The sequence below is a fragment of the Saprolegnia parasitica genome (genome assembly GCF_000151545.1).
Source record: "Saprolegnia parasitica CBS 223.65 unplaced genomic scaffold supercont2.35, whole genome shotgun sequence".
Lineage (NCBI taxonomy): Eukaryota > Oomycota > Saprolegniomycetes > Saprolegniales > Saprolegniaceae > Saprolegnia > Saprolegnia parasitica.
The window spans coordinates 200002-224615 of record NW_012156429.1 but is presented as its reverse complement, the minus strand read 5'-3'; the positions used below and the strand labels follow the sequence as shown (position 1 = coordinate 224615).

The following is a 24614-nucleotide window of genomic DNA, read 5'->3' as shown; positions in this document are numbered from 1 at the left end:
AATCGGACATATCCGAAACGAACGTGGCGTCGCGCTCCATGCCATCATCGCCTTGGTGCCATGGCCACGGGACCGCTCCCGACGGCTACATGCTCCGACGCCGAGCAGGAGACGGGATGGCGCATTGACCATGCCACGTCGAGTCGACGACGACGCGGCGAAGCGGTGGCTACAAGTCGATGGAACGTTGCCAGCTGCTGCAGTGTCTCGGCGCCGCCACCGGCATATCGCGTGGCCACAACGGCCATGGCGAGGCCATGCTACTCGTCCTCGGGTGAAGCTCGTCGCCCATCATGAGCGCGGCTCATGGCGACGGTGCATGGAGCGACCGTCGCCGGCGCAGGTCGCCGCTTCCACAGGAACGTGGCGCTAAGGTGATGGAGGGGTTACATGCGCCCGACCGTTCTCGGATGGCGTATTAAAAAGCGTCTAAAAATTCGACATACACATTCCAAGTGTCGCAGGCGAAATATTAAAAGATGGTGGAACGCCCTGGGATTTAAAAGACACGTGGTTGCATACGAATCGCAAGTCACGATAAACAAGTAGCATTAAAATACGCTGGAGCATTGGTCACACGTGGGATCTTTCATTTTGAGCGACTCCGTCCAGAGACCATGAGTCAACTGAACCAGGCGATGGCCGCGCTCGCCGTCGAGATCCCGCCGGCGACCGATGCCCATGGCGCGGCCTTGTCGCCCAAGCTCCTGTACAAGGACCAGCTCGAGATCCTCCATCGCATGCTCAGCCTCGAGACGCCGACGCTGACCGTCAAGATGCTGCAGTACCTCACGCACGACGAGGTCTGCGCTGCGTTCATCTCGTTCATCACGCGCGTCGTGCCCGAGGTCGACGAGGACCAGACGACGTTCCTTCGCGATGGCCCGCGCAAGCTGCGCGCCCACCACCGCGACCACATTGAAGCGCGCGACGTGGACGACGTGTCGGACGAGCTCTTGAAGAGCTACCACGTGACGATGATGCTCACGGACGACGAAAACTCGGAGCCGATCATGAACTTTCTCCAGAACAAGACGCCGCTTATCGTGCGCTGCCTCTTTGGCCTCTTCCAGACCAACTCGCGCGGCAACTTTCGCCACGGCTGCCGGCTGCTCGACCGCCTCTTGCGGTACCACCTCGACGACGTGTACAAGACGATTGCAAGCGGTGGCGTCGAGCGGTATATCAACGCGATGCTGCTGCACCTTGAGGAAGCCCCGGTCGCCGATGTCTTTCTCGCGATGATCTGCAAGCCGCACAACGCGGCCTTCCTCCGCATGTACAAGAGCTCGCCGGATGCGAAATGGCGCTTCTTCCGCGGCCTCTCGGACATGAACATCCTCGTGACGCTCGGCGAGCACATTTGCAAGCCCGAGTACAGTGAAGCACACGCGATGGCAGCCGCCGACGTCTTCCTCGAGCTCATTGATCGGCTCGCGGCCGACGACAACGGCGAGCTTCTCTTGCAGCCGCTCGGGCACTCGACGCAGCTTCTCAACGACCTCATCAAGACGTTTCTGCACGTGCCCAACAGTGCGGATCCGCTCGCGTACCTCTCGGCGCCCAGCGGTCGGCGACAGGCGGCACTGCGCTGTCTCCTCGGACTCTTGCACAAGAGCTCGCTCGAGCAAGTGCCGGGGCCGCCAACGTCACCGTACCACTCGTTTGGCGCGACGGTCGTCAACCTCGTGCCGAACCAGCTGCTGTCGCTGCGCCCCCGCATTTTCGCGCATGTTGGCAGCGTCGGCATCACCAAGTACCTGGCCTACATGGTCGAGACGCACCGTGCGCAGCTTAAGATGACGTCTCCAAGCACGCTCTGCGTGCAGCACACGGGGTACAGCGTCGCCTACCCTTTCACGGGATTCCGCCTCGACCTTGTCCTGATGGTCGACGAGCTTGTTAAGAATGACCCGAGTTTGCTCGAACAGTTTACGACCGAAGCGTGGCAAGCGCTCATCTACTGGTTCACGCACTTCCCGCACAACAACTTGTACGCGGGCACGTTCGCGCGCCTCTTGCTCGCGGCGCTGCGCACGAACGACGAGGCCATTCTCAAGCCTCTGCTCCAGAAACTCAAATTGGTCACGACGCTGCTCAAGGCGTACGAGTCGGGCGACGCGGCTGGCCGCGGCTACGTGCTCCACTGCTGCAACCTCCTCCGCCTCCACGCCTCGGGCGTCGCGCCGGACGCGTACCTGCGCTCGTTCCTCATGTCGCATGCGATGTGGCACGAGTTTGAGCCGCAGCTGCGGGCGATCACGTCGGCGATGGTGGTCAAGGGCCTCGGCATCACCGTGCCGACGACCATGTCGCGCTATGGCGGGTACGGCGGCTACAGCAGCCTCCCGGACCCGCCCGAGTCGGTGCCCGGCATCGACCTTGGCTCGGACTACGCCAAGAGCCTCGGCTTCATTGACGACGTCGCGTGGCCCGTCGAGCTCGTCGACGGCGAGAAGAAGAAGAAGAAGAAGAACAAGAAGGCCAAGAAGAAGACGAGCATGGGCCACGAAGGCGACGAGGAAGATGAGGTCATGACGGACGAGGACGCGGTCCCGACACATCTCCATTCGCCCAAGAGCCGCAGCCGCAAGCAAAGCAGCGAGCCGAATGTCACGGACGACAATGACGAAGACGTGGACGGCGTCAGCGAGAACGGCAAGAAGGCCAAGAAGAAGCGGAAGAAGGGCAAGAAGAAGGACGACGACGCGTAAGACGGACCAGGTTCCAGTGTACAGACGACGCACGAGACGACAGCTAAAGTAGTGGAGTATTAGTACAGGTAGACGACGACGACGACACGTAGTAGTAGGGTGCATGTAATGTGATCGATGAAGAGCGCATCTCGACCACCATCATGTCTCGACACACCGTCGTCCATGTGTAAACGGTTCAAACGGCCGTGTACGTAGTGGACCAGCCCTCGACACGCTGCAGCCGATGCGTCGAGGTTGCCAATCTCTTGCCAGCTCTGCACTCTCACCAGAGCCACCACAGTACCGGCAGTGAGGACGTCTCCAAAAGCACAGAACGACCATAGTAGGTGAGCTCGTCGTACATATCGATCAAAGGGCCGTCTGCCATGCGCTGCTTCTCAAGCCCAGGACCTCTCTCTCTCGTGCAGGGTCATCGCGCAAGAAGAAGAAGAAGAAGAAGAAGAAGAAGGGACTGCAGCTTGTTCGAATTCGATGGTCGCTCCAGCCGTGGCTGCGGTAACGCACTGGACAAGACGATGGCACGAGGCAAAGAGCTCTGCGTCGCTGCGGAGATTGTGCATCGGCGCGCCGACATTCGCCGCGCGACGAGCCTCCGCGACCTCGACGTGCACGTCATCCCGCTCGACGACGACGACGACGATGTGTTTCTTCCATGGACGGCGACGCAGTACGAGGTCGTGCTCGAGTACCGGACCAGCGACTTAAGTTGGAAGGTCCAGTGCACCTACCGCGACGTGCGGCGGTACCTCAAGCGCGTGCGCAGCCTCGCCAAGAACGCCAAGTGCGCGCGCCTCCAGCAGCTGCGCGCCGAGACGCGCCGGATCGTGCTCTGCGCGATCTTTGCCGAGAAGGCGCCCGTGATTGCCAAGCTCTTGAGCTTGGTGTTCGTCGCGATGGCGGCGACAGCCAACCAAGTCGCGACCTGCGACGTGCACCGCGACCTCCTGCATGCGACCAACGACTTTTGCGCGATCGAGTACCCGCTCGAGTTGCGCGCGAGCCAGCTCATGCGCCAAATGTCATTGGTGCACGGCGTCGAGGACGACTGCTGCATCTGCCTCTGCGCCGGCGACGGCTCGCACGTCGCGCTGCGCTGCGGCCACGTCTTCCACGAAGCCTGCATCTGCGTGTGGTACTCCACGCGGCTCAATTGCCCCGTCTGCCGGCAATAGCCACGGCTTTGTCTATTTATCTTGCATGACCTTTCCCACACGTCTTGATGGTCCTCCCGCAGACTGCAGGTTGGCTGCGTGCCATCTATCTCCATGTCGTCGCCGACGTCGAGTGGCTCCTTGCGTCGGAACAGTATTAACGCAGTACAGTGGGTGGTGCTTGTGGCTCTTTAAACACGGTACGCGGTGCTACATACTCGTGCAAACGGGCGTTCTAGCAAGACGACGGACGCACGGCTGCAGGAATATCTACCAAGGCAGATATGTGTTTCGTGGGGAAGAGGGTCGTGTGCGCAGATGATGATGAGGACGCAGGCGTGGCCAAGCTGTCGGTGGGCGCCGTCGAGCTCGTGGGGACCTGGCGCGGCGGCGCGTCCGATTGCAGAGTGAGGCGAGAGGGCGAGAGGGCGTCGAACTTTCTCGAATCACGCGACGGGTACTACGTGGCAGGCTCTGCGCGCACCAGGGGAATATTCCTTGCTTGCAACCGTGACCGGCGAGAAACGTTCGCCAATCGAAGACCAACAACCAAGCCATCTCATGCGACGCGTCGGACCAAGGGAACAATTCCCCCGAGTCGACAGACGCCCGACGCTGCAGCAAGCCGGCAGTACCGGTAGTTGGTCTCTTGGCGATGCAGGTGACGACTGCGAGCTCATCAAGCCCTCATCGACGTCGAATCAAGGGCAATAAGATGCTGATGGCTTAGTGTCCCTTGGTCAAATCAAGCAGCGCTGTTGTCTGCTGCTGGTGAGCTCTGCCGGTGCGATCCTCGAGGAGATCGGAGCACCGCACGAAACGTCCTGCCAGTTGATTTTTCTTCAAAAATCAAGTGCACCCACCTGTTGACGTTGAGCTTGTGGTCATCGAGGCGTGTTGCGCCGACCCGGTAGTAGCGGTTGCTCTGCATAGGCCATCAATCCTTGGTACTCATGTACCGATAGCATTTGCCGCTCGTCGCCTCGCAGGCTGTGGTCAGTGTCGTTGCGAAGGTGGCAGCGTTGTTTGGAGGGAGTTGGCCTGAATTGTATGGCGCATCTAAAAAACCCTGCGAGAACCGATAGTAGGGATTCTGAGAGGATATTTTCATTTCGGGCCGCAGGAGCGACAAGGTCGACGGAAGGATGGCAATGAACATGGGCTCGCCCGCGGAACTCACGGCCCTCGTCGGCGTGCTCGAGCAGTCTCTCTCTCCCTTGGCCGAGCCTCGCCGGGCCGCCGAGGCCAGCCTCCAGGCGATGCTCAAGCAGCCGAACGGGCCGCTCCTCCTCTTGAGCGTGCTCCGGGCAAGCGAGGTACCGCAGGCCATCCGTCTCTCGGCCGCGATCGCCTTCAAGAACACGATCAAGAAGGATTGGGACCCCGAGGATGGCTCGATCCACGTCGAATGCAAAGCGCTCGTCAAGGAACACATTGTCGGCCTCATGTGCGAGATGCCCGAGAGCCTCATGAAGCAGCTCTCAGCCGCGCTCTACACGATCGGCGAGTACGACTTTCCCAACCAGTGGCCGCAGCTGCTGCCGCAGATCGTTGAGAAGCTTGGCAACCCGGGCAGCGACTTCCGCGCCATCAACGGCGTCCTCGAGACGTCCAACGCCATCTTCAAGCGCTTCCGCCACGCCTTCAAGAGCGACGCGCTCTTCCTCGAGCTCAAGTACTGCCTCGAGCAGTTCCAGGTCTCCTTATCCTCGCGCGTCGTTCATCATGGTCGCTCATGACCTTGTACGTAGGCACCGCTGCTCATGCTCTTTGGCTCGCTCACGGCGCGCTTGCAGCAGACGTCGGACCTCAACGACGTGCGTGCGATCCTCACGGCGCTGCGCACGATGAGTCGCATCTTCTTCTCGCTCAACTGGCAGGACCTGCCCGAGTACTTTGAGGACAACATCAAGAGCTGGATGGAGGCCTTCGAGTTCCTCCTCAAGTACGAGAATGCCAAGATCGCGGACGCGTCCGAAGAGGTCGAGGTCGACCTCATCACGCTGCTGCACAGCGCCGTCCTCGACAACATTACGATCTACGCGGAGAAGTACGACGAGGAGTTTGGGCCGTACCTCCCGAGCTTTACGCAGACCATTTGGCACTACCTCTCGACGAAGCTCTCGCTCTTCCCCAAGCACGACGACGTGGCGGCGAAGAGCATGAAGTTCCTCCGGTCCGTCGCGCTGCAGGGCATCAACAACCACCTCTTTGAGAGCGAGAGCGTCCTCTCCGAGCTCTGCAACTCGATCGTGGTCCGGAACCTCCAGCTGCGCGAGTCGGACGTCGAGCTCTTTGAAGACAACCCGCTCGAGTACATCCGCAAGGACATTGAAGGCTCGGACGGCGACACGCGCCGGTCCGCCGCGACCGAGCTCCTCCGCGGCCTCCGCTCCAAGTTTGAAGCCGCCGTCACGCGCATCTGCCTCCAGACGATCACGGTGCTTCTGCAAGAGTACACGGCGTCGCCGCAGACGAAATGGATGCAGAAGGACGTGGCCATCAACCTCGTGACAGCCCTCGCGGCCGTCAAGCAGACGCGGACGCGCGGTGTCTCGGAGGTGCACCCAAGCGTGCCACTGCTCGATATCTTCCAAGGCCACGTGCTCCCGACGCTGCAGTCGCCGGACGTCACGTCGCCGACGTCGCTGCTCTTGATCGCCGGCGCGCTCAAGTTTGTCGCTACGTTCCGCAACCAGCTCCCGGCGCACCTCACGCAGCAGCTCTTCCCCCTCCTCTCGAGCTGTCTCTTGCCCGACCAGTTTGTCGTCCACAGCTACGCGGCCTACTGCATTGAGAAGATGCTGACCGTCAAGGACGGCAACGAGCGTCGGTTCACCAAAGCCATGCTGCAACCGTTCCTCGCACCGCTCCTCAACCAAGTGTTTACGATCCTCGTCGCGCCGTCGTATCCCGAGAACGACTACCTCATGCGTATGGTGCTGCGGCTCTTTGTCGTCGCGCAAGAGGCGGTCGTACCGTATGCGGATGTGTGCGTCCAGCAGCTCACGCTGCTTCTCTCCCAAGTGTGCGCCAACCCGAGCAACCCGGCATTCTCGCACTGCCTCTTTGAGGCGCTCTCGATGCTCATCAACAACGTGTGCAAGGCCAACCCCGCGTTCGTCGAGACGTTTGAGCAGCTCCTCTTCCCGCCGTTCCAGCAAGTGCTCATGTCGGACGTCGAAGCGCTTTGCCCGTACGTCTACCAAGTGCTCGCGCAGCTCCTCGACCTGACGACCGCGCCGACGCTCTCGTCTGCGTACCACAACCTCTTCCCCGTCCTTCTCTCGCCCGCGCTCTGGGAACGCGTGAGCACGGTCGCGGCGATCGTCAAGCTCCTCGAAGCGTACCTGCGCAAGTACCCGACGGCCGTCGCGTCGCACATTCAAGGCATCCTCGGCGTGTTTCAGAAGCTCGTGTCCAACCGCACGACCGAGACGCAAGCCTTTGCCCTTCTCAAGCCGATCCTTGTCTGCCTCCCGCTGTACGTGCTCCTTGATATAACCCGTGGCTGATACCATATGATGTAGGGCGTCGTATGAGCCGCTGCTGGTGGAGATCGTCAAGATCCTCATGATGCGCCTCCAGACGCGCCTCCACGGCCGCAACGGGACGTTGTACGTCAAGGAGATGCTCCTGACGCTGAGCATCTTTATGGCCAAGCACGGCACGACGCGGCTCGTCAATGCCGTCGAAGGCTGCCAGACGGGGTACATCGATCGTTTTCTTCTTCCTCCTCGCCGGTGCTCATGTCAAGGGTGGTGTTAGCATGATGGGCATGCTCCTTCCGATCTGGATCGAGCACATTGTGCGCGTCAGCGGCGCCGACAAGAAGGTACGGCGTTGGTGCGTCGAGACGATATGTGACGATGCCAACGTGTAGCCTGCGGTCGTCGGTCTCACGCTCCTTATCTGCGACTCGCCGTTCAAGCAGGATGGGAATGCGATCCGCACGCTTCTGCCGGCGCTGGCCGCACTGCTGCTCGAGAAGGAGAACAAGTCGGCGCATATCGCTGTCAAGACGGAGGACGACATCTTGCTCGACCTCGAAGAGACCGGTGCGTCTCGCAACGTTGCGATGGATAATGGGAGACGACGGCGAGTAGGGTACGACGCGGGGTTTTCGAGCTTGCACTTTTCGTCGGCTGCGGGCGCGATCGACTACCTCGACTTTATCCCGAACCACAAGCGCATGCTGTGCGAGTCGATGAGCCAGCTCAGCCGCGCGACGCCCGGCGGGGTACACGGCCCTCTCTCTACCTCTCTGCATTCCCGATCTCATTCTTTGTCTAGCTGGTGAATCTGGCAAACGAAGCGCTTTCGCCCGAGCTCCTCCAAGCGTGGACCGCAACGTTTGCCGCCGAAAACATCCCGCTCATGTAGGCGCATTCCCGCGCGGTTTTGATGGACAACTACCAACATCTGCATCTGCCCTTTTTTATATTTCTTGTGTCTCTGGGCAGTGCAGAGGACGACTGCAACTCTCGGCTGGTCATGGCAGGAGACATCCATGATCATATATCTTCTGCTAGACATTGCATTGGACACTTGACGACCTTCTGCACGGAGACGGCTCCACGTAAGGGTCGTCGCCATCTGTTTGAAAATCGGACCCAGGATCGCAGACCACCGTTGGGTGCTCATCGCTTGCTCGTCAACCACCCGGCCTATTCATGCGTCCAGGCGGCACGGTAGTATAGATCGTAGTGGATCTTAGAGCGCAATGACGTGGCGCCGTCGTGATTACTGAACGCTTTGGCCAGAGCACATCTTTGATGATGCATCCAAATCGAGTGGCGGAAAATGCCACGTAGGTTCCCCTCCATAGCAACGCAAATCCGCAGCCTGGGTGATTGGGCACCACTGCTGATGGGCATACAAACGTCAAGTCGATCGTGGTGCATAACCGTTTGGCGATTTTTTTGGATTGGTATATAAAATCCAAGCTCGAATAAAATATCGCATTTAAATACGTCCCTGGAGGTTTCGACGATTGAGTTTGAGTTGCAAATTCGGCCCGTCGACAGCAAGCAAGCAGAGAAAGATGTGTGGTATCATCGCGGTCCTCCTCGCCAACAAGCACGAGCACTGCAACCAGAGCTTGTACGACGGCCTCACGGTGCTCCAGCACCGCGGCCAAGACGCCGCCGGCATCATGACGTCGCACAACGGCAAGCTCCACCTGCGCAAGGACAATGGCCTCGTTCGCGACGTCTTCAAGCAGAACCACATGGTCTCGCTCATGGGCTGCATGGGCATCGGCCACTGCCGGTACCCGACCGCAGGCTCGTCCAGCAGCTCGGAGGCGCAGCCCTTCTACACCAACTCGCCGTACGGTATCGCGCTCGCACACAACGGCAACCTCACCAACTCGCACGAGCTCGTGGACCAGCTCGCCAACACCAACTTTCGCCACGTCAATACCGACTCGGTACGCCGACTCCTCGCCGTCTCTTTATATCGATCTCTGTTCTGGCGTAGGACTCGGAGATGCTCCTCAACATCCTCGCCGACGAGCTCCTCAAGTCGACGCACCCGCTTTCCAGCGGTCAGATCTTTGACGCGGTCTCGCGCCTCTACACGCGCTGCCGCGGCGGCTACGCGGTCGTCGCGCTCATCAACGGCTACGGCATCCTCGCCTTCCGCGACCCCAACGGCATCCGCCCGCTCGTGTACGGCTCGCGCAAGAGCCACCACGGGACCGACTATGCGGTCGCGTCCGAGTCGGTCGCGATCGACACGCTCGACTACACGCTGCAGCGCGACGTCGCGCCCGGCGAGGCCATCTTCATCGGGAATGGCGGCCAGTTTGAGAGCCGTGTGTGCTGCCCGAACGCCAAGCTCTCGCCGTGCATCTTCGAGCACGTGTACTTTGCGCGCCCGGACTCGGTCATTGACGGCATCTCCGTGTACCAAGCCCGGCGCAACATGGGCTCCAAGCTCGCCGAGAAGGTGCTGCGTGAGTACCCGGACCACGGCATCGACGTGGTCATTCCGATTCCCGACACGTCGCGCACGTCGGCGCTCGAGATGTCGCACCGGCTCAACATCCCGTACCGCGAGGGCTTTGTGAAGAACCGGTACATTGCCCGCACGTTCATCATGCCCGGCCAAGTCGCGCGCAAGAAGACGGTGCGCATGAAGCTCAACGCGATCAAGAGGTATGTCGTTCTCCATTACGTGACATTTTGTCTCATATGTCGTATGATGGAGTAGCGAGTTTGAAGGCAAGGTCGTGCTGCTGGTCGACGACTCGATCGTGCGCGGTACCACGGGGCGTCAGATCGTGCAGATCGCGCGCGAGTCGGGCGCGAAGAAAGTCTACTTTGCGTCGGCCGCGCCGTGCATTCGCCACCCGAACGTCTACGGCATCGACATGCCGACGCGCGACGAGCTCATTGCGCACAACCGCACTGAAGTCGAGATTGCGCGCGAGCTCACGGCCGACCACGTCATCTTCCAAGACATCGCCGACCTCAAGGCGAGCTGCGAGCTCGAGAACCCCAAGATCAAGCTCTGGGACGCATCGTGCTTTGACGGCCTGTATGTCAGCGGCGACATTAACGAAGCGTACTTCAAGCGCCTCCACGACGAACGCTGCGACGCGCGCATGCAGATGAAGAACCTCACGATGGGCACGGCGCCGATCTACCGGACCGTCTCGGACCCCATGTGCGACGAGGTCATTGACATGTACAACAACACGCAATAAGAACTATATGACGTGGCGCGATAAGAATACGTACCGTGTGCATCTATACATGTGATCTCTTGCACGCCACGCTGCCACGTGGAACGGCAAAGTGGCGTTTTGGTATCAAGCGGATGGAATTGAAGGAAATTATAGTTCGCGGTGCCCAATTCGGACATTTTCCAACTGGACAATTCGGACATATTCGCATCTTGAAGCGACACCGCCAAAAGCCATGTTTTTCCAGGGCAGCGACAGCATCGAGCTCCTCACGGCGAGCGGGAAGGACCCGGCAGCACACTGGAAGACGTTGGGCAAGGTCCGGCGCGAGTTTGACAAGGCGTCCAAAGCGTACCTCATGGTGCTGGACGGCCCCGCGGCCGCCACGAAACTTTCGCTGCCCAAGGATACCAAGCCTCGTACGACGCGACTCTATAACCTGTTGCAAGAGGGATAGCGTAGTGGGCCTTACGCACCGCTACGTGGTGCTGCAAGCGTGGCTGCCGAGCGGCAAGGCCATCTCGCTCGAGCTCGGCGTCACGGACGTAGCCGGCAACCGCCGTCGGCTCCTCCTCTCGACTGCGTTTCGAGACTGCGCTGTGCACCAGCTGCACGCCCAGGTAGACGACCTTATCATGTATGTTGTATAGCATCGATGGCGCGTTAGATTCCTTTCCAGCAGCTGCGCCGCGAGACATGGATGCACTGGACCTTTGACGTCGCGCGCCTCGTGGCGTCAGGCTTTCCAAGCCAAGCGCTTCGAACGCTCGACTCGATCGTCCTCTGTGGGTCCTGGAAGCTCCGGCGCATTTTCACGATGAAGGACCCGCCAATGAGCGCTGCCGCTGCCTTTGCATCGGGTCTCTGCCCGTACACCCACGACGCGTTGACTCAGTGGCTCTGTAGATGACGAGCACTATGTCGAGATCCCACGGGCATTTGCGGTACCAGGGTGCGCAGTGGAGACTTTCTCGATCCCGGTCATCGCAGCACCCGCCAAGCCAAAGGCCAGTCGCCCGGAGACGGCGCCGACAAGCAAGAAATTGACGCCGGCGGCGCGACCTCACTCGTCGGCCAGCACGACCAAGCGTCCGAGCGCAACGCGAAAATGCGATGGTTTGAAGAAGCCGAGTCTTCTCCAACCGCCGACGACAAAGACCGAATCCAACGTGGATTTGCCTCGCAGTAGCCACGTGGCGGTCGACCCACCGAGTGTGCTTCGGAGCTCACCTTTGACGAGCGTGTACCGACCGTCGCCATCGATCTTTGACTTCGCATCGCTTCGCATTCCTCCGCTCCGCACGACCCCGCCCTCCAAACCGACGGCCTCCAAGTTTGCGTCGTGGGACGACGACAGCGATGATGATGAGGCGAGCCGTGGGCTTGCGTCACGCATGCAAGCAGCTGTGCACGAGCCATTGCGCGCCCCTGAGGTGGTGGTGACGTCACCCTATGACACGCCGCTCGACCGCGACGAACCAGCCCCGCGTTTGGACTTGGCAGAAGAGACGCCAAACCAACACGACCCACAAGAGACGTCCACTGGTTTTACGCGTGCGCCAGACAGCGCTTTCGAATCCACAGCAACATGGAGTGCTCGGACGTTGCTCGAGGCGGCATCGAGCCGGCTTGTACGTTGCTCTGACCGTCGCGGGCGCTGTTGATTCGCTCTTCGTCGTGTAGGGAACCTCACCTGTAGCTATCGACCAAGTAGCCCAGGAGCCCAGCCGACGAGTGTGTCATCGAGCAAAGCGGACGCGCCAGAGACGCCCGAGACAACCCGCGACGTCATGGCAGTACAACTCCAAGCCGACGGGATCGAGATCGACGACGACGCTGCCAGCGATGTTTCCTTCGACATGTGCTAGACTTGAAACATGCAAGGGTATGCCGTTGACCGCGTAGTACGTACTAGGACGGACGAGCTTCCCGCTGCCGCGGAAGAAACCAGCTTTGACTTTGATAACGAGCTCGAAGATTCGCTGCCAGTGATGGTACACAGAAGCGCATCGCCCGTCAAAACGCCGTTGCTGCCGACGCAATCGTCCATGTACTTGTACACGCGAGGGTCCAGAAACCCACGGTGGCGCCGTAGGGAGCAGCTGCTGTCGAGTGCTCGCCAAGACCCGCGGCTCAAGTCCCTTCTCGGTACGCAGGATCGTCATCACTTGTCGAGACTCGCGTCTCTGTGCTAGCGTCCACGGACTGGTCGGCGCCCGAGCCCAGCAGCATGGACTTGCTCTATGACCCGGTCTTGCACTGCTACCACGACCCGAGAACCAACAAGTATTACCAACTCAAGTCGTAGTAACCCTAATCTCTCAACATGTGTTACGTGCGCGAGACGACGACGGCTTCTTCTTCGCCGACCTCGTTGAGGAGATGCACCGTGAGTGCATGGTGGCTCAGCGGTGCGTGCATGTGTCGCCGGCGCCGAAACAAACTCGCTTTGGTCATGCCAAAATGGCCTTGCGCCAGCTTCCGACACATGCACCGCGGTTTCTCAAGGAGCACGGCCATCTGCGCGTCGTCGTCGTCGTCGTCCATCGCCGATACCGCCGTCACACCGAGTGCACCGACGGCAGGCGTCAAGCACAGCTCGATCTCGATCATGTCGAAATAGTAGGTCGCCGGCGACGCTTCAAAGTGCTTGGTGTGCCGAAGATGGTGCACGTAGCCAGCGTCGAGGAGGCTGTTGCCGAGGCGTGTCGCTAGGCCAATGTCATTCGCGTACCCATGCTCGACGAGGCAGTGCGCGATCTCTTCGCCCGAGACGAGAAGGACCGCGTCATCCGCGACGTGGCTCCACGACGCTTTCCGCTTCGCGGCCGTCTGCAGGAGCTTATGAAGGCGCTGCGCGATGCGTGGCAACATGTCCCGCAATATGTTTTCAAGTGACGCGACCACGGCGGTCGCCGTCGGACGGTACTCAGGCGAGACGCCCCACATGCCCTCAAGAAGGCTACGCAGCGGCGGGTGCAAGTCTGGGTGCAGCGGCGGGCGGTCCCCGTCGAGGACGACACTAAACACCTGCAGATGGTTGTCGGCACTGCTGTACTTTTCGCGGCCCGGGTGAAGCACGTCCCAGAACGTAATCGCGAGGCTGTAAATGTCTGCGGCTTCGCTGTAGCTGGCGCGGCCCTGGCGCGCGTCAATGACCTCGGGCGCCATGTAGTCGGCCGTGCCCCGCACCGTCATGCTGCGCTCCGTGTGTAGCACGTCGTCATGGGCAGCATACATGTCGTCGTCGTCGGTGATATTGCGCCGGGCCGCCATGCTTCGTGACGCGCCAAAGTCCGTGAGCTTGAGCACATGATTCGCGTCCAGTAAAAAGTTGCTAGGCTTCAGGTCGCGGTGGACGAATGGCGGGCGAAAGCTATGGAGATAGGCGACAGCGCGGGCGGCGTCGAGAAGGTAGCAGAGGCGTGGCCAGAGCGGCTCGGCGAGCTCGGTTTGCGGCCCCGCCAGCAGCGCGTCCAGCGAGCACTCGCAGAGCTCGGACACGAGGCAGATGGTTGGCGGCGAGACGCACATGCCGTAGAACGCGACGATGTTTGGGTGCTTGAGCACGGCGCAGAGCGCGGTTTCCTCGGAGAACTCGGCGATCGTCGCTTCGGAAATCTCGCGCGGCGTGTACACCTTGATGGCCACCGGCTGCTTGGACTCGAGGAGGCCCTTGTACACGGTGGCGGTCGCGCCGACACCGATCTTTGTTTGGAGCTCGAGATGCGCAAAGTCGATGACGTCGTGCTGGTGGACTTCGAGGAGTACGTGCAGACCTTGCGCCGACACGATCTCGTGGATACGGCGGTGGTCGTGCGGCGAGGCCATGGCCGCGTGCTGCCCGAGGCCGCGCCAGTAGTTGGTGTCGGCTTGGAGGAGGCGCCAGATAAAGTACGGCAGCATCGCCGCCCAGATCGTGCTGAAGAAGACCAGGATGGTGCCGGCTTGCCACCCGGCGGCGGCGAAGAGCCAGTGGTGCGCACATGATGTGGCGAAGTACACGATCGCAAAGAGAGCAAACTGCCGCCACGCGCTTCGACTGGCGCGCAACGGCGGCCACAGAAGCAGCTTGAGAAAGCCGAGCAGCATCAGACCGAGGTAGACGGCTTCGGCAATCGGAATGGCCTCGCGGTTCGTCTCGGGGATCACGAGAAAGAGGGCGATCGGAAGGAGCGCCAGCAAGAGCGCAATGAGCAGCGCTCGCCACAGCGCCCGGCGCGAGACGCTGCTTTGATGGAGAAAGGCCACGATGAGGTAGAAGAGACACTGCCGGCCTTGGTGCAGCGCTTGCAGAAAGACGGGCGAGTGCACGGCGAACATGTCGTCGGTGGCGGCGGCGAAGACAAAGTAGAGACAGTAGAGCCCCGAGATGGCAATGACCGCCCACAAGAGCGGCTCAAAGGACGGTAGGAGCACCTTGCGCGCCGCAGCCGTGTTGCCCGAGTACGCCGACGACCGGTGCCGGCGGAGGTAGAGGACGAGGCCGACAGCGATCAAGAGCGTGATCGCGTACCCGACAGCATTGATCGTCTGGAAGTTGCGGAATTTGGCGGCAAAGTAAGCGGGCGCAGACCCGTTGCAAGGCCGGGGACCGCGACCTCGCCCGCCCCACTTGCTGCCAGTATGGTTGCCATGGTGGCCATCCCCGCGGGGACCGCCGCCATAGGGCTCGAAGCCAGGTCCCGAGCTGTTGGCCCACACCATAGAGCGATTTGGAGAAAATCGAAACTGGGCAGCGGTCTTCAGTGCAGTAGTGCTGCTAGCTACTGACATTCAAGGTCGTGACTCATGATGCACCAGTTCTCAGCGAAAGCTTCCGGACGAGAAATTTCAACCTCGGTTGATAGCTCGGTTCAGTGCAATTGCGTTTTAAAAGGCACTTCTATCTCGCGCAATTGGGAGAGGTCTATAAACACGCATTTTAGACTAGCTGTGTGGCGTCCGCCGACAACTTCACCGCGGAATCGCAAGGTTCCGTCCGCTTGGTACTACCAACACCAGCTTAGTCTTGGATTCCTCTAGTCGTGTAATCGTGGTCATCCGAGAACGCCTCTCCGCTCTCAGCGCCGTCGATCCTCGGACTACGACATGCCCGCACCACAATGTTGCATACTGTACTACCATGCTGTGGTAGCATGCCGCTCGTCCACACGCCTTGTCATCAATCGGGCTGCCACCTCGATCCATTCTCGCAGCAGCTGGCCATGCTGGTCATGATAAGACCCATGGTTAATAAGACGAAGGCCATCAATTTATGGCCTTGATAAGACCAACGACGTAGCGAGGCAATAATGCGTGTGCGGGGCAAATTTGGCTGGACCCATCGACCATATCAGGTGCTGTACCAGGGTCGTACCATTTGTTTTGCCGCTGACTGGATCTTGCTCGGTGGCTCCCTCATTACATACAGAAGCGCACAGCAAGTAGCACCGCTGTGGCAGCTACGTGCATTGCTCTGAGCACAATACTCAAGGCGACGCTCCTTCGAGTCATTATCCTACTGCACTTCACAGGTCCTTGCACGGGTCTCCACAGCCATGTGACGTAGCTGCTTTGCACTTTGCGACTGTCTGCGATCTGTCAAGTGGTGCTTATCCACCAACTGGCCTTCTCTGGCCTTTCTCCGATTGACGGCCGAGCCAAGACCGCGCATGAGATGAACGCGACCACGTACGTCTTGGCGCACGCGCGCACGACGCAGCTCGCCTACGCAGCGGGCTACGGCATCATGCTCGGCCTTTCGGTCGCTTGCATCGCGTACCTCCGCCGGCACCGGTCGTCCGCCTACGCGGGCGACGTCGACGCGGCGCGCAAGGTGCTCCTGCCAGCGTTCGAGCCGCTCTTTTGGGTCCTCTGCGGCCTCACGACGCCCTTCACGCTCTTCTTGGTCTACCTCCTCTGGCAGTCCGAGGCCATTGCGCCGCGCTCGCGCGTGCTGCCCGAGGCGCTTCTGCAAGGCCGGCAGTGCATCGTGTACCTTGTGACCATCTTCTTGCACCAAACGAACGTGTCGGCGCGCGCGCTGTGGCGCTCGACGCTGCTGAGCCTTCTCCTGTCCACGATACCGGTCGCCATCGCCGCGGTCTTTGCGCACTTTGAACCTGTCGAGCTGCCGGCGATCACGTCGCCGTCGTGCTACTACAGCCTCGTGGTCGTGCGCGTCGGCGTCATGCTCTACTACCTCTACCTGCTTCGGTGGCCCATGTCCCGTGCGAATCCGCGCATCATTCGGTGCTTCTGCGCCTACATCCTCGGCTTCCATGCACTTGTCCTCGTCGTCATGACGCTTGCCTTCCACGAGCACGTCAAGCCCACCAACCAAACCGTCTTTGCCACCGCCTTGTACGCGTCGGTGACGCCCATCTGGATCTGGCGGCTGCTCCAAGCCGACACGCAGTACTGGCGCGGCCTCGCCAGCGCCACCGAGACGCCGATGATGGACGAGGCCGTCTCGACCAAAGGGCTCCACGACCTCCTCGACCGCCACCGCGACTGCGTCATCGACTTTGCCCATCTCAAGCTCGAGGTCAAGATCGGTGTTGGCGCCAACGCGCAGATCTACCGCGGCGCACTCCACGGCCGGTACGCGGTGGCGGTCAAGGTCTACGCGCCGTCGGAGATCACCGAGGCGACGCTCGCTGTCTTCTCCCAAGAGACCGCGCGCTGTGCGCTGTTTGCCCACCCGAACGTGGTGACGTTCTACGGCATGTGCATCTCGCCACCCATGGTGTGCCTCGTCACGGAGCTCTGCGAGTGCTCGCTCGAGGCGTACCTCACCGAGCCGCCGCCGCCGACGCGCGCCCCGGTGCTCGACCAGCTCGGTCTTATGCTCGACGCCGCCCGCGCGGTCGCGTACCTCCACAGCTTTTCCCCACCATTCTTGCATCGGGATGTGCGCCCCGCGAGCTTTCTCGTCGACGACCAGCACGTGCTCAAGCTCACGGACTTTTCGGCCACGCGACGTCTCGCGCCCCGGGGCGCGGCCACGCCGGTCGCCCACCCCGGCGACGTACTCATGTCGATGCAAGGCACGGTCGAGTACATGGCGCCCGAGATCATTGGCGGCACGAGAGGCGCAGCGACCTACTGCGAAGCCGCCGACGTCTACAGTCTGGGCATGACGTTCTGGGACATTTTGCACCCGGGCCGCGACAAGTACCCGAACGGATATGGCAACACGTTTCGCGTCTTTGAGATGGTTCTTGACGGCCACCGACCCGCGATGCACCACGAGGTGCATGTTGCCTTGCAAGAGATTGTGACGAGTGCGTGGGGCGACGAGCCTCATTTTCGCCCGTCGGCCGCCGCCATCGTGCGGGACCTCGAGGCGCTGCAGGTGTCGCTTTTGTGTGCCGTGGCTGGCGACATGTACCGATCGCCGCGCTGCGAGCTGCTTCGCTTCCACGGCGCCCCGCGCCCCAAGCTGGCGGTGGGCATCCCAGGAGACGCGGTTGTCGACGGCCTCTGCGAACTCGAGTACGCGCGCAGTTCACAGGCCGCGCTTCGGATCGGGCAAATGCTCATGGACGCGGGGTACCTCCACCACATTACCCACCACCGCGGCTTTGAAGGCCGGCACGACGAGCTCTACATGTTTGAAACCGCGGGCTCGCCACTCGACTGCATTGGCGAAGACGAGTTGTCCGTGCAGGGCGCCGCGCCCCGCGCGCCCGTGGCGACAACAGCCGCGACGTGCGCGTGCCGTAGCTACGCCCAGGGCTTTGGCGCCCGGCGGTCCCGCCGGCCATCGTCGACACAACAGCGTCACCCGCCTGCTCCGCCGCGACCACGAAAAAGCAAGGTACCAATACTGCCCATGCAAGGAACGACGGACCGGCTCTCGTCCGACAGCATCGGCCTCGCACTGCTCGACGATGATTGAGGGGACAAGTGGCAATTGTATAAAATCCACAGTTCCTACTAACTTAAAGAAACTCGATTCCGCTTCTTACGCACGACGCTTGCGGCAGAAGGGTGTCACGCCAAGAGCGTGAGCCATGGAGGCGCAATGTTGCACCCAGAGGACGGACCAGTGGTGCACTATAGATCTATCTCCGCGTTCCATAGTACTTGTACAGCCCTCTTCCGATCCAGTACTTGGTGCACATGGGGGTAGGGTTGGGAAGATACACTTTGCCTTTTCGCGACAGATGGACGCGGATGCGATGCACATAGCGAAGCACAACATAGAGCACAGCACGTCATTAGAAACAACATCAAGAAAAGGACCGAGTCGCCGACACTACATGAACTACCCCGAGAGCGACGTTGTGTCGGAGACCTTGTGCAGCGCGTCGTCTTCGGCGAGGTCGTTGAGCAAGTGTACGGTGAGCGCGTTTACTTTTGTGCGCACGTCCTTCCGCGGGCGTTGATACCACTTTGTTTTTGTCTGCGGCACGTGCCCTTGCGCGTGCTGGCGGCAGCGACACCCGGCTTCGAGGAGGTCGGCGTTGTAGTTGCTATCCCCGCCGTCGTTCGACTTGTCCTTGGAGAGGAGCACGCATGGCTGGCTGAGCTCGATCGCTTGCTCGTGGAAGAAGTACGTGGTCGTCGCCGAGTCCTCAAACGCGCGCTCGTGCGTCTCGTGGTGCAAGAGACCCGCGTCCATGAGCGCGTTCCCAAGCCGCGTCGCTTCGGCCACCGTGAACGCATACTCGTTTTGGATCAAGCAGTGCGTGAGCTCGGCGCCCGTGGCCGCCAAGCGCGGCCCGAGGCACTTGATGACGCGGAGGAGGTTCTGCGCAACGATGCCGCAGAGCTCTTCCTGGACTTGTTCGAGGGCTTGGACGATCGCGACGGCCGACGGGCGGTACTCGGGCTGCGAACACCAAGCACTCTCGAGCACATCCCGCAAGAGCGGGTGCAGCTCGTGGTCGAGCGGCGGGCGCTGCCCATCGAGCACCATCTCAAAGATCTTGAGCGGGTTCTGGCGGCCGACCGGGTACTTTTCGCGGCCCGGGTGCAAAATGTCCCAGAGCGTGATCGCGAGCGAGTAGACGTCGGCCACATGCGTGTACGTCGCGACGCCTTGCTTGCCTTCGATGACTTCCGGCGCCATGTACTCGATCGTGCCCTTGATGGTCATCGCGCGCGTCGAGAGACTGCGCGACTCGCCAAAGTCCGTGAGCTTGAGCACATGATTTGTGTCTAGTAGAAAGTTGGCCGGTTTGAGATCGCGGTGCAAGAACGGCGGCGAAAAGCTATGGAGGTACGCGACGGCCCGGGCCGCGTCCAGCATGAGCGTCACTTGGGCGAGCAGCGGGTCCGTGTACGCGGGCCGGGGCTGCGTCAGAAGCGCGTCGAGCGAGCACTCGCAGAGCTCGGACACGAGGCAAATCGCGGGCGGCGCAACGCACATGCCGTAGAACGCGACGATGTTCGGGTGCTTGAGCGCCGCGCAGAGCGCGGTTTCTTGGGAAAACTCGGCGATCGTCGCTTCGGAAATCTCGTTGGGCGTGTACACCTTGACCGCGACGCGCGTTGAGGACCGAAGCAGGCCCTTGTAGACGTCCGAGGTCGCGCCCACGCCGATCTTGTCGTCGATCTTGAGGTGCGCGAAATCAATCACGTCGCGCTGGTGCACTTCGAGCAAGACATGCAGACCTTGGGCCGACACGACTTCGTGGACTTTCGTTGTCGGGTGCTGCAGAATGGCTTGGCGCCCGACGCCGCGCCAGTGCTCCGTGTCGGCCTTGAGGAGCTGCCAGATGGCGAACGGCGCCAAGACGTACCAGAACGACGTCGTGAAGAGGAAGAACGTGCCTTCGGTCGAGAAGTCTTTGTAAAACATGTACGTCTGCGAGAAGAAGCTCGCGTAGTAGACGAGCACGAAGCTAAGGAAGATGCGCCACGCGCGGCGATTGGCGCGCGAGCCCGGGTAGACAAAGCGGTAGAGAAAGCCGAGGACCATGAACGACCGGTAGATCGTGAGGAGGATGTACCGGACGTGCGAGTCGGTCTCCAGCGCGACCGCGACGAGCGCAATGAGCGGCGCGCCGGCCGCCAAGACGACTGCAATCGCGAGCGCACGATGCATTGACGGCAGCGACAAGCTCGGCTGGCTGAGGTAGGCGACGACGAGGTAGCTGTTGAACTGACGCGGCATATAGAGTGCTTCGGCGTACACGGGCGACGAGAGCGGGCCCGAGTAGCTGGCGACCGCCGCACCAAGGTAGAAGCTACTGTAGCCGAACGCGACGGCGGCGAGGATCCACAAGAGCGGCTCAAAAGCCGGAAGCAGAACTTTCTTGGCAGCCTCCATGTCGCCGAGGTACGCCGTGGACCGCGTCCGTCGGAGATGCACGATGATCGAGAGCGATGCGATCAAGAGGAGGCCGTAGCCAAAGACGTTGACGACCTGGACCTTGCGGTAGTCATGGTAAAAGGCATCACCAAGGACCGCCTCCCCCGGGGGCGCAGACATGTGTGGCGATCAAAATTGAATTGTGGCAAGCTTCTGCGATCGATGATGCGAACGCATCCACCTCCACCTGCGGTTCGTTCGTAGGCAAAGTAACACGCGCCCTTCAAACCTACGACCGCGTCACGTTGTGCTACACATCACCGGCAACAGTAGTACGCGCAGAACCTGATGTGGCCCGTCTTGTGGCCTCTCTATCGCCTCGCCATTGACGTGAGATACCAGCGACTCGTGTATTACTGTAGTAGAGAAGATTTCGGTCTTCAGAACGCGATCGCTCATCTCGCCGGATCTGCTACTACGAGTCCACGAGCTGCGTCCACTTCGGATTGAAGCATGTTGGGAGGAGTGGTGGGTGTGATGACAAAAGTAACCAGTTTGCACTTCTGAAGTGCAATGTGGCCGACCGAGATCTTATTGGATCTTAGTGTTGGATCTTGCTGGCGAAAGCGACGACGCGGCGCCGAAGGCCCGATGCGACGATGATACTCGCGGCCTTCCCTGTTAGTGACCACCGAGGCCAAGAGACGTGCCAGTGCTTTCACTTTGTGTGGTAATTGGTGGCAGCGCGACGTCCCACTCTTTGCAATGACGCGAGGGTGCATGCACTGTAAATGCGACAGAGAAATGAAGATCCAACGACAAGCTGTCGACGTCGTCATTCAATGCCCCAGCGCGTGTGGCCAGTACTTGCTCCAGAACGGTGGCTGGACGGTATTCGCCACACCAATGCAACAATGGGACCCTTTTTAGTTCTCATAGACGTTAACGTCTACTAGTATAGTTTTTCGTGTTCCAATTCTCAAATTTATCTTGCACACGATGTCCACCTTGATGAAACGTACAACAACCATACGTTTGTAACCCTAGCCCCGGTCCTATGCAAACCATCGGTGCCATGATCGAGACGTTTTCAAACTGAGCCTTCCTGCTTGTGCAGAGCGTACTGGGTCGGTCGAGTCTTCTCGCGACAGATTGTATTACACTGGTGTGACTACGACGGATCTTTGCCTGATACTGCTAATAGTACCTTGCACGTGTATGTACTGAATGGTCCGACAGAGTTGTGTCATTGACCAATTCCATGGAATCGAGATGTGAGGAGCAGGTCATGCAACGTGTGTATGGAAGACGAGACGTGGATTGCACCTCGTCTGCCACCTGCTCATCACTCGCGTGATTGTCTCTGGTACTAGTGAGCGCTACAACTACCGGTGACGTTTGCCGCGCCAGATCGGCACAATCCCTTCCCACAAAGTAGCTACTCGTGTCGGTGACCCTATCCCTGCTTCATCCTTCCTCCGCTCGTCGGCTTTTCATAGCTCGATGCATTCACAGCAGAACACTTCTCGCTCGGACGACAACGCGCGCGTAGATGCCCAAAATGATGGAACGTGTTGTTTGGCTATCGTCCTGCAGTATACTCGTACTCTCGCGGCTCAGTAGCCTCGTGCGCAGTGGGCTGGGGCTTCGCCAGGACCGCCACGGCAGCCAGTACGGCGCTTTCATCGAGAGCAACTTGTGTGCTCCTTGCGCCAGTCGTGGGCAGTCACAGACAACCGTCGCCTTCGCTTCGCTCGAGCCAAAGTCCATCTGCGCTCGCGTCGAGAAGTGGTAGATGCTCGAGTGGTTGTCGAAGAAAGGCTTCTTGTGGTTGTAGTGGTGGAGCACACCGCCGTCCATGAGGCCGTTGCAGAGACGGGTTGCCTCGGCCGCTGAGAAGGCAAACGGACCGTCGAGAACTCGGCGGACAAGCGCATCGCCCGTCACCTCGACGACCGGCGGCGCGCACAGCTGCGGCGCGAACACCGCTGCACTCATTGCCGCTTGGAGCTGCTCGAGGCGCGCAACGATATTCGACGCCGAGATGCGGTAAGCAGGCGATGGACACCACGCGCTCTCGAGAAGATCGGCCAGCGCCGGGTGCAAATTCGCGTCTATCGGTGGCCGGTGGCCGTCCAGCACGAGCTCAAAGACGCGGAAATGGTTGTGGTGCCCGAGCGGGTACTTGTCGCGCCCCGGGTGGCAGATGTCCCAGAGCGTGATCGCCAAGCTAAAGACATCGGCGCGGTCATCGTACGACGCGCGGCCCATCGCGCCGTCGATGACCTCGGGCGCCATGTAGTCGAACGTGCCGCGCACCGTCATGCTGCGCTCGCGCCCCGCGGTGCTCCGCGCGTCGCCAAAGTCCGAGAGCTTGAGCACATAATCTTCGTTCAAGAGGAAGCTCGAGGGCTTCAGGTCGCGGTGGAGAAAGGGTGGCGTGAAGCTATGGAGGTACGCCACCGCGCGGGCCGCGTCCAGCATCAGACACAGCTGCGGCCAGAGCGGCTCGCGGTACACCGGCGGCGGCGCACGCACAACGTCGCCGAGGGTCCCGACGACGCAGAGCTCGGACACGAGGCAAATGGCCGGCGGCGAGACGCAAATCCCATAGAATGCGACCACATTCGGGTGCTGCAGCGCGGCCCAGAGCGCGGCCTCGTGGGAGAATTCTGCGATCGTCGCTGGCGAGATCTCGGGCGGCGTAAACACCTTGATCGCGACCGGCCACTTGGCATAGAGGATGCCCCGGTGCACGGAGGACGCCAAGCCGCCGCCGAGGCAGTCGTCGACCTTGAGATGGGCAAAGTCCACAACGTGGTGCTCGTGGAGCTCTAAAAGCACGTGGAGGCCCTCGCTCGAGACGGCTTCGTGGAGCACGGGCGTCGTCATGCGCTCTTGCGCAGCACTACTCAGCGAGACCGCGCGCTGCCCGAGGCCGCGCCAGTGCTCCGTGTCGGCGCGGAGGAGCCGCCATAGAAAGTAGGGCAGAAGCGTGTCCCACACGAGCATCCCAACCAAGAAGGTGGCGCCGACGCCCATGTTTTCGCGAAAGAAGAGGTACGACTGGATCCCGAGCGCGGTGTAATAGACCAAAACGAAGCCGGCAAACTCGCGCCACACTCGCGGCGACGCGCGCGAGAGCGGGAAGATCGCAATGTACACGTAGCCGCACGCGAGGAGGCCAGAGTAGACGGTCTGCGCAATGAACCGCGTCGTGTTTTCCGTGTCGAGAAGCGTAAAGATGGTCGCCATCGTCAGCGGCGGCGCCATGAGGCCGAGCGCGCCCGCGCCCGCGCGCCGCAGCGCCCGCTTCGACACGCTTGGCTGGCGGAAGAAGAGCACGATAAAGTGGTTGAGCGCCTGCCGGCCTTGGAAGAGCGCTTGGAGCGCGACGCCGGACCCGAGCGCGCCGGTAAAGTTGACCATGGCGACGACGGTAAAGTAGAGGCCAAGCACGAGCGAGGCGATGGCGATCGTCCGCAGCAGCGGCTCGAACGACGGCAAAATGAGCTTGCGCGTCGCGCCGTCGTCGCCCGAGTACGCGGTCGCGCGGTGCCGCCGCAGATGCACGATGAGCGCGGCGCAGACGAGCGCGAGGATGGCATACCCGACCGCATTGACGATCTGGAGGCGGCGGTACGCTGGTAGAAAGGCCGGTGGCAGCTGCGCAAAGCCTCTCGGGATCGACGTCGGTGGTGGGTCAGCCATTTCGACTCTGAACGAACCAGCCAGATCCTATACATCGAGCGTGTGGCAAGTGTGGCCTGGTCACTTGCGCAACGATGTTGGCCGCTCATCGCATGCAC

General features: G+C 60.9%; 9 protein-coding genes across 9 annotated transcripts; 6 read left to right on the top strand and 3 right to left on the bottom strand.

Annotated features, from left to right (window-relative positions):
* Window positions 1-590: 590 nt before the first annotated feature.
* On the top strand, window positions 591-2817 carry SPRG_07997 (hypothetical protein). Its single transcript, XM_012347345.1, has one exon. The coding sequence runs from the start codon at window positions 618-620 to the stop codon at window positions 2712-2714; it is 2097 nt and encodes a 698-aa protein (XP_012202735.1). The 5' UTR covers window positions 591-617; the 3' UTR covers window positions 2715-2817.
* A 347-nt stretch (window positions 2818-3164) lies between these two features.
* SPRG_07996 (hypothetical protein) lies at window positions 3165-3926 on the top strand. Its single transcript, XM_012347344.1, has one exon. It carries the CDS (start codon window positions 3233-3235, stop codon window positions 3887-3889), a length of 657 nt encoding a protein of 218 aa, XP_012202734.1. The 5' UTR covers window positions 3165-3232; the 3' UTR covers window positions 3890-3926.
* A 1064-nt stretch (window positions 3927-4990) lies between these two features.
* Window positions 4991-8302, top strand: SPRG_07995 (hypothetical protein). Its single transcript, XM_012347343.1, has 7 exons — window positions 4991-5565; window positions 5620-7352; window positions 7399-7578; window positions 7637-7703; window positions 7752-7926; window positions 7975-8108; window positions 8162-8302. The coding sequence occupies exons 1-7, from the start codon at window positions 5014-5016 to the stop codon at window positions 8249-8251; spliced, it is 2931 nt and encodes a 976-aa protein (XP_012202733.1). The 5' UTR covers window positions 4991-5013; the 3' UTR covers window positions 8252-8302.
* Window positions 8303-8877: 575 nt separating this feature from the next.
* SPRG_07994 (amidophosphoribosyltransferase) lies at window positions 8878-10621 on the top strand. The gene is made up of 3 exons (XM_012347342.1): window positions 8878-9299; window positions 9350-10029; window positions 10085-10621. The coding sequence occupies exons 1-3, from the start codon at window positions 8913-8915 to the stop codon at window positions 10578-10580; spliced, it is 1563 nt and encodes a 520-aa protein (XP_012202732.1). The 5' UTR covers window positions 8878-8912; the 3' UTR covers window positions 10581-10621.
* Window positions 10622-10794: 173 nt separating this feature from the next.
* On the top strand, window positions 10795-11469 carry SPRG_07993 (hypothetical protein; the record flags this gene model as incomplete). The annotated part of the gene is made up of 3 exons (XM_012347341.1): window positions 10795-10978; window positions 11022-11179; window positions 11227-11469. The coding sequence occupies 3 exons, from the start codon at window positions 10795-10797 to the stop codon at window positions 11467-11469; spliced, it is 585 nt and encodes a 194-aa protein (XP_012202731.1).
* A 1362-nt stretch (window positions 11470-12831) lies between these two features.
* SPRG_07992 (TKL/SHK protein kinase) lies at window positions 12832-15266 on the bottom strand (the record flags this gene model as incomplete). Its single annotated transcript, XM_012347340.1, has 1 exon — window positions 12832-15266. The coding sequence occupies one exon, from the start codon at window positions 15264-15266 to the stop codon at window positions 12891-12893; it is 2376 nt and encodes a 791-aa protein (XP_012202730.1). The 3' UTR covers window positions 12832-12890.
* A 952-nt stretch (window positions 15267-16218) lies between these two features.
* Window positions 16219-18444, top strand: SPRG_07991 (TKL protein kinase; the record flags this gene model as incomplete). Its single annotated transcript, XM_012347339.1, has 1 exon — window positions 16219-18444. One exon carries the CDS (start codon window positions 16219-16221, stop codon window positions 18442-18444), a length of 2226 nt encoding a protein of 741 aa, XP_012202729.1.
* Window positions 18445-18800: 356 nt separating this feature from the next.
* Window positions 18801-21057, bottom strand: SPRG_07990 (TKL protein kinase). The gene has a single exon (XM_012347338.1). The coding sequence runs from the start codon at window positions 20983-20985 to the stop codon at window positions 18814-18816; it is 2172 nt and encodes a 723-aa protein (XP_012202728.1). The 5' UTR covers window positions 20986-21057; the 3' UTR covers window positions 18801-18813.
* Window positions 21058-22487: 1430 nt separating this feature from the next.
* On the bottom strand, window positions 22488-24516 carry SPRG_07989 (TKL protein kinase; the record flags this gene model as incomplete). Its single annotated transcript, XM_012347337.1, has 2 exons — window positions 22488-22511; window positions 22540-24516. The coding sequence occupies 2 exons, from the start codon at window positions 24514-24516 to the stop codon at window positions 22488-22490; spliced, it is 2001 nt and encodes a 666-aa protein (XP_012202727.1).
* Window positions 24517-24614: the final 98 nt, after the last annotated feature.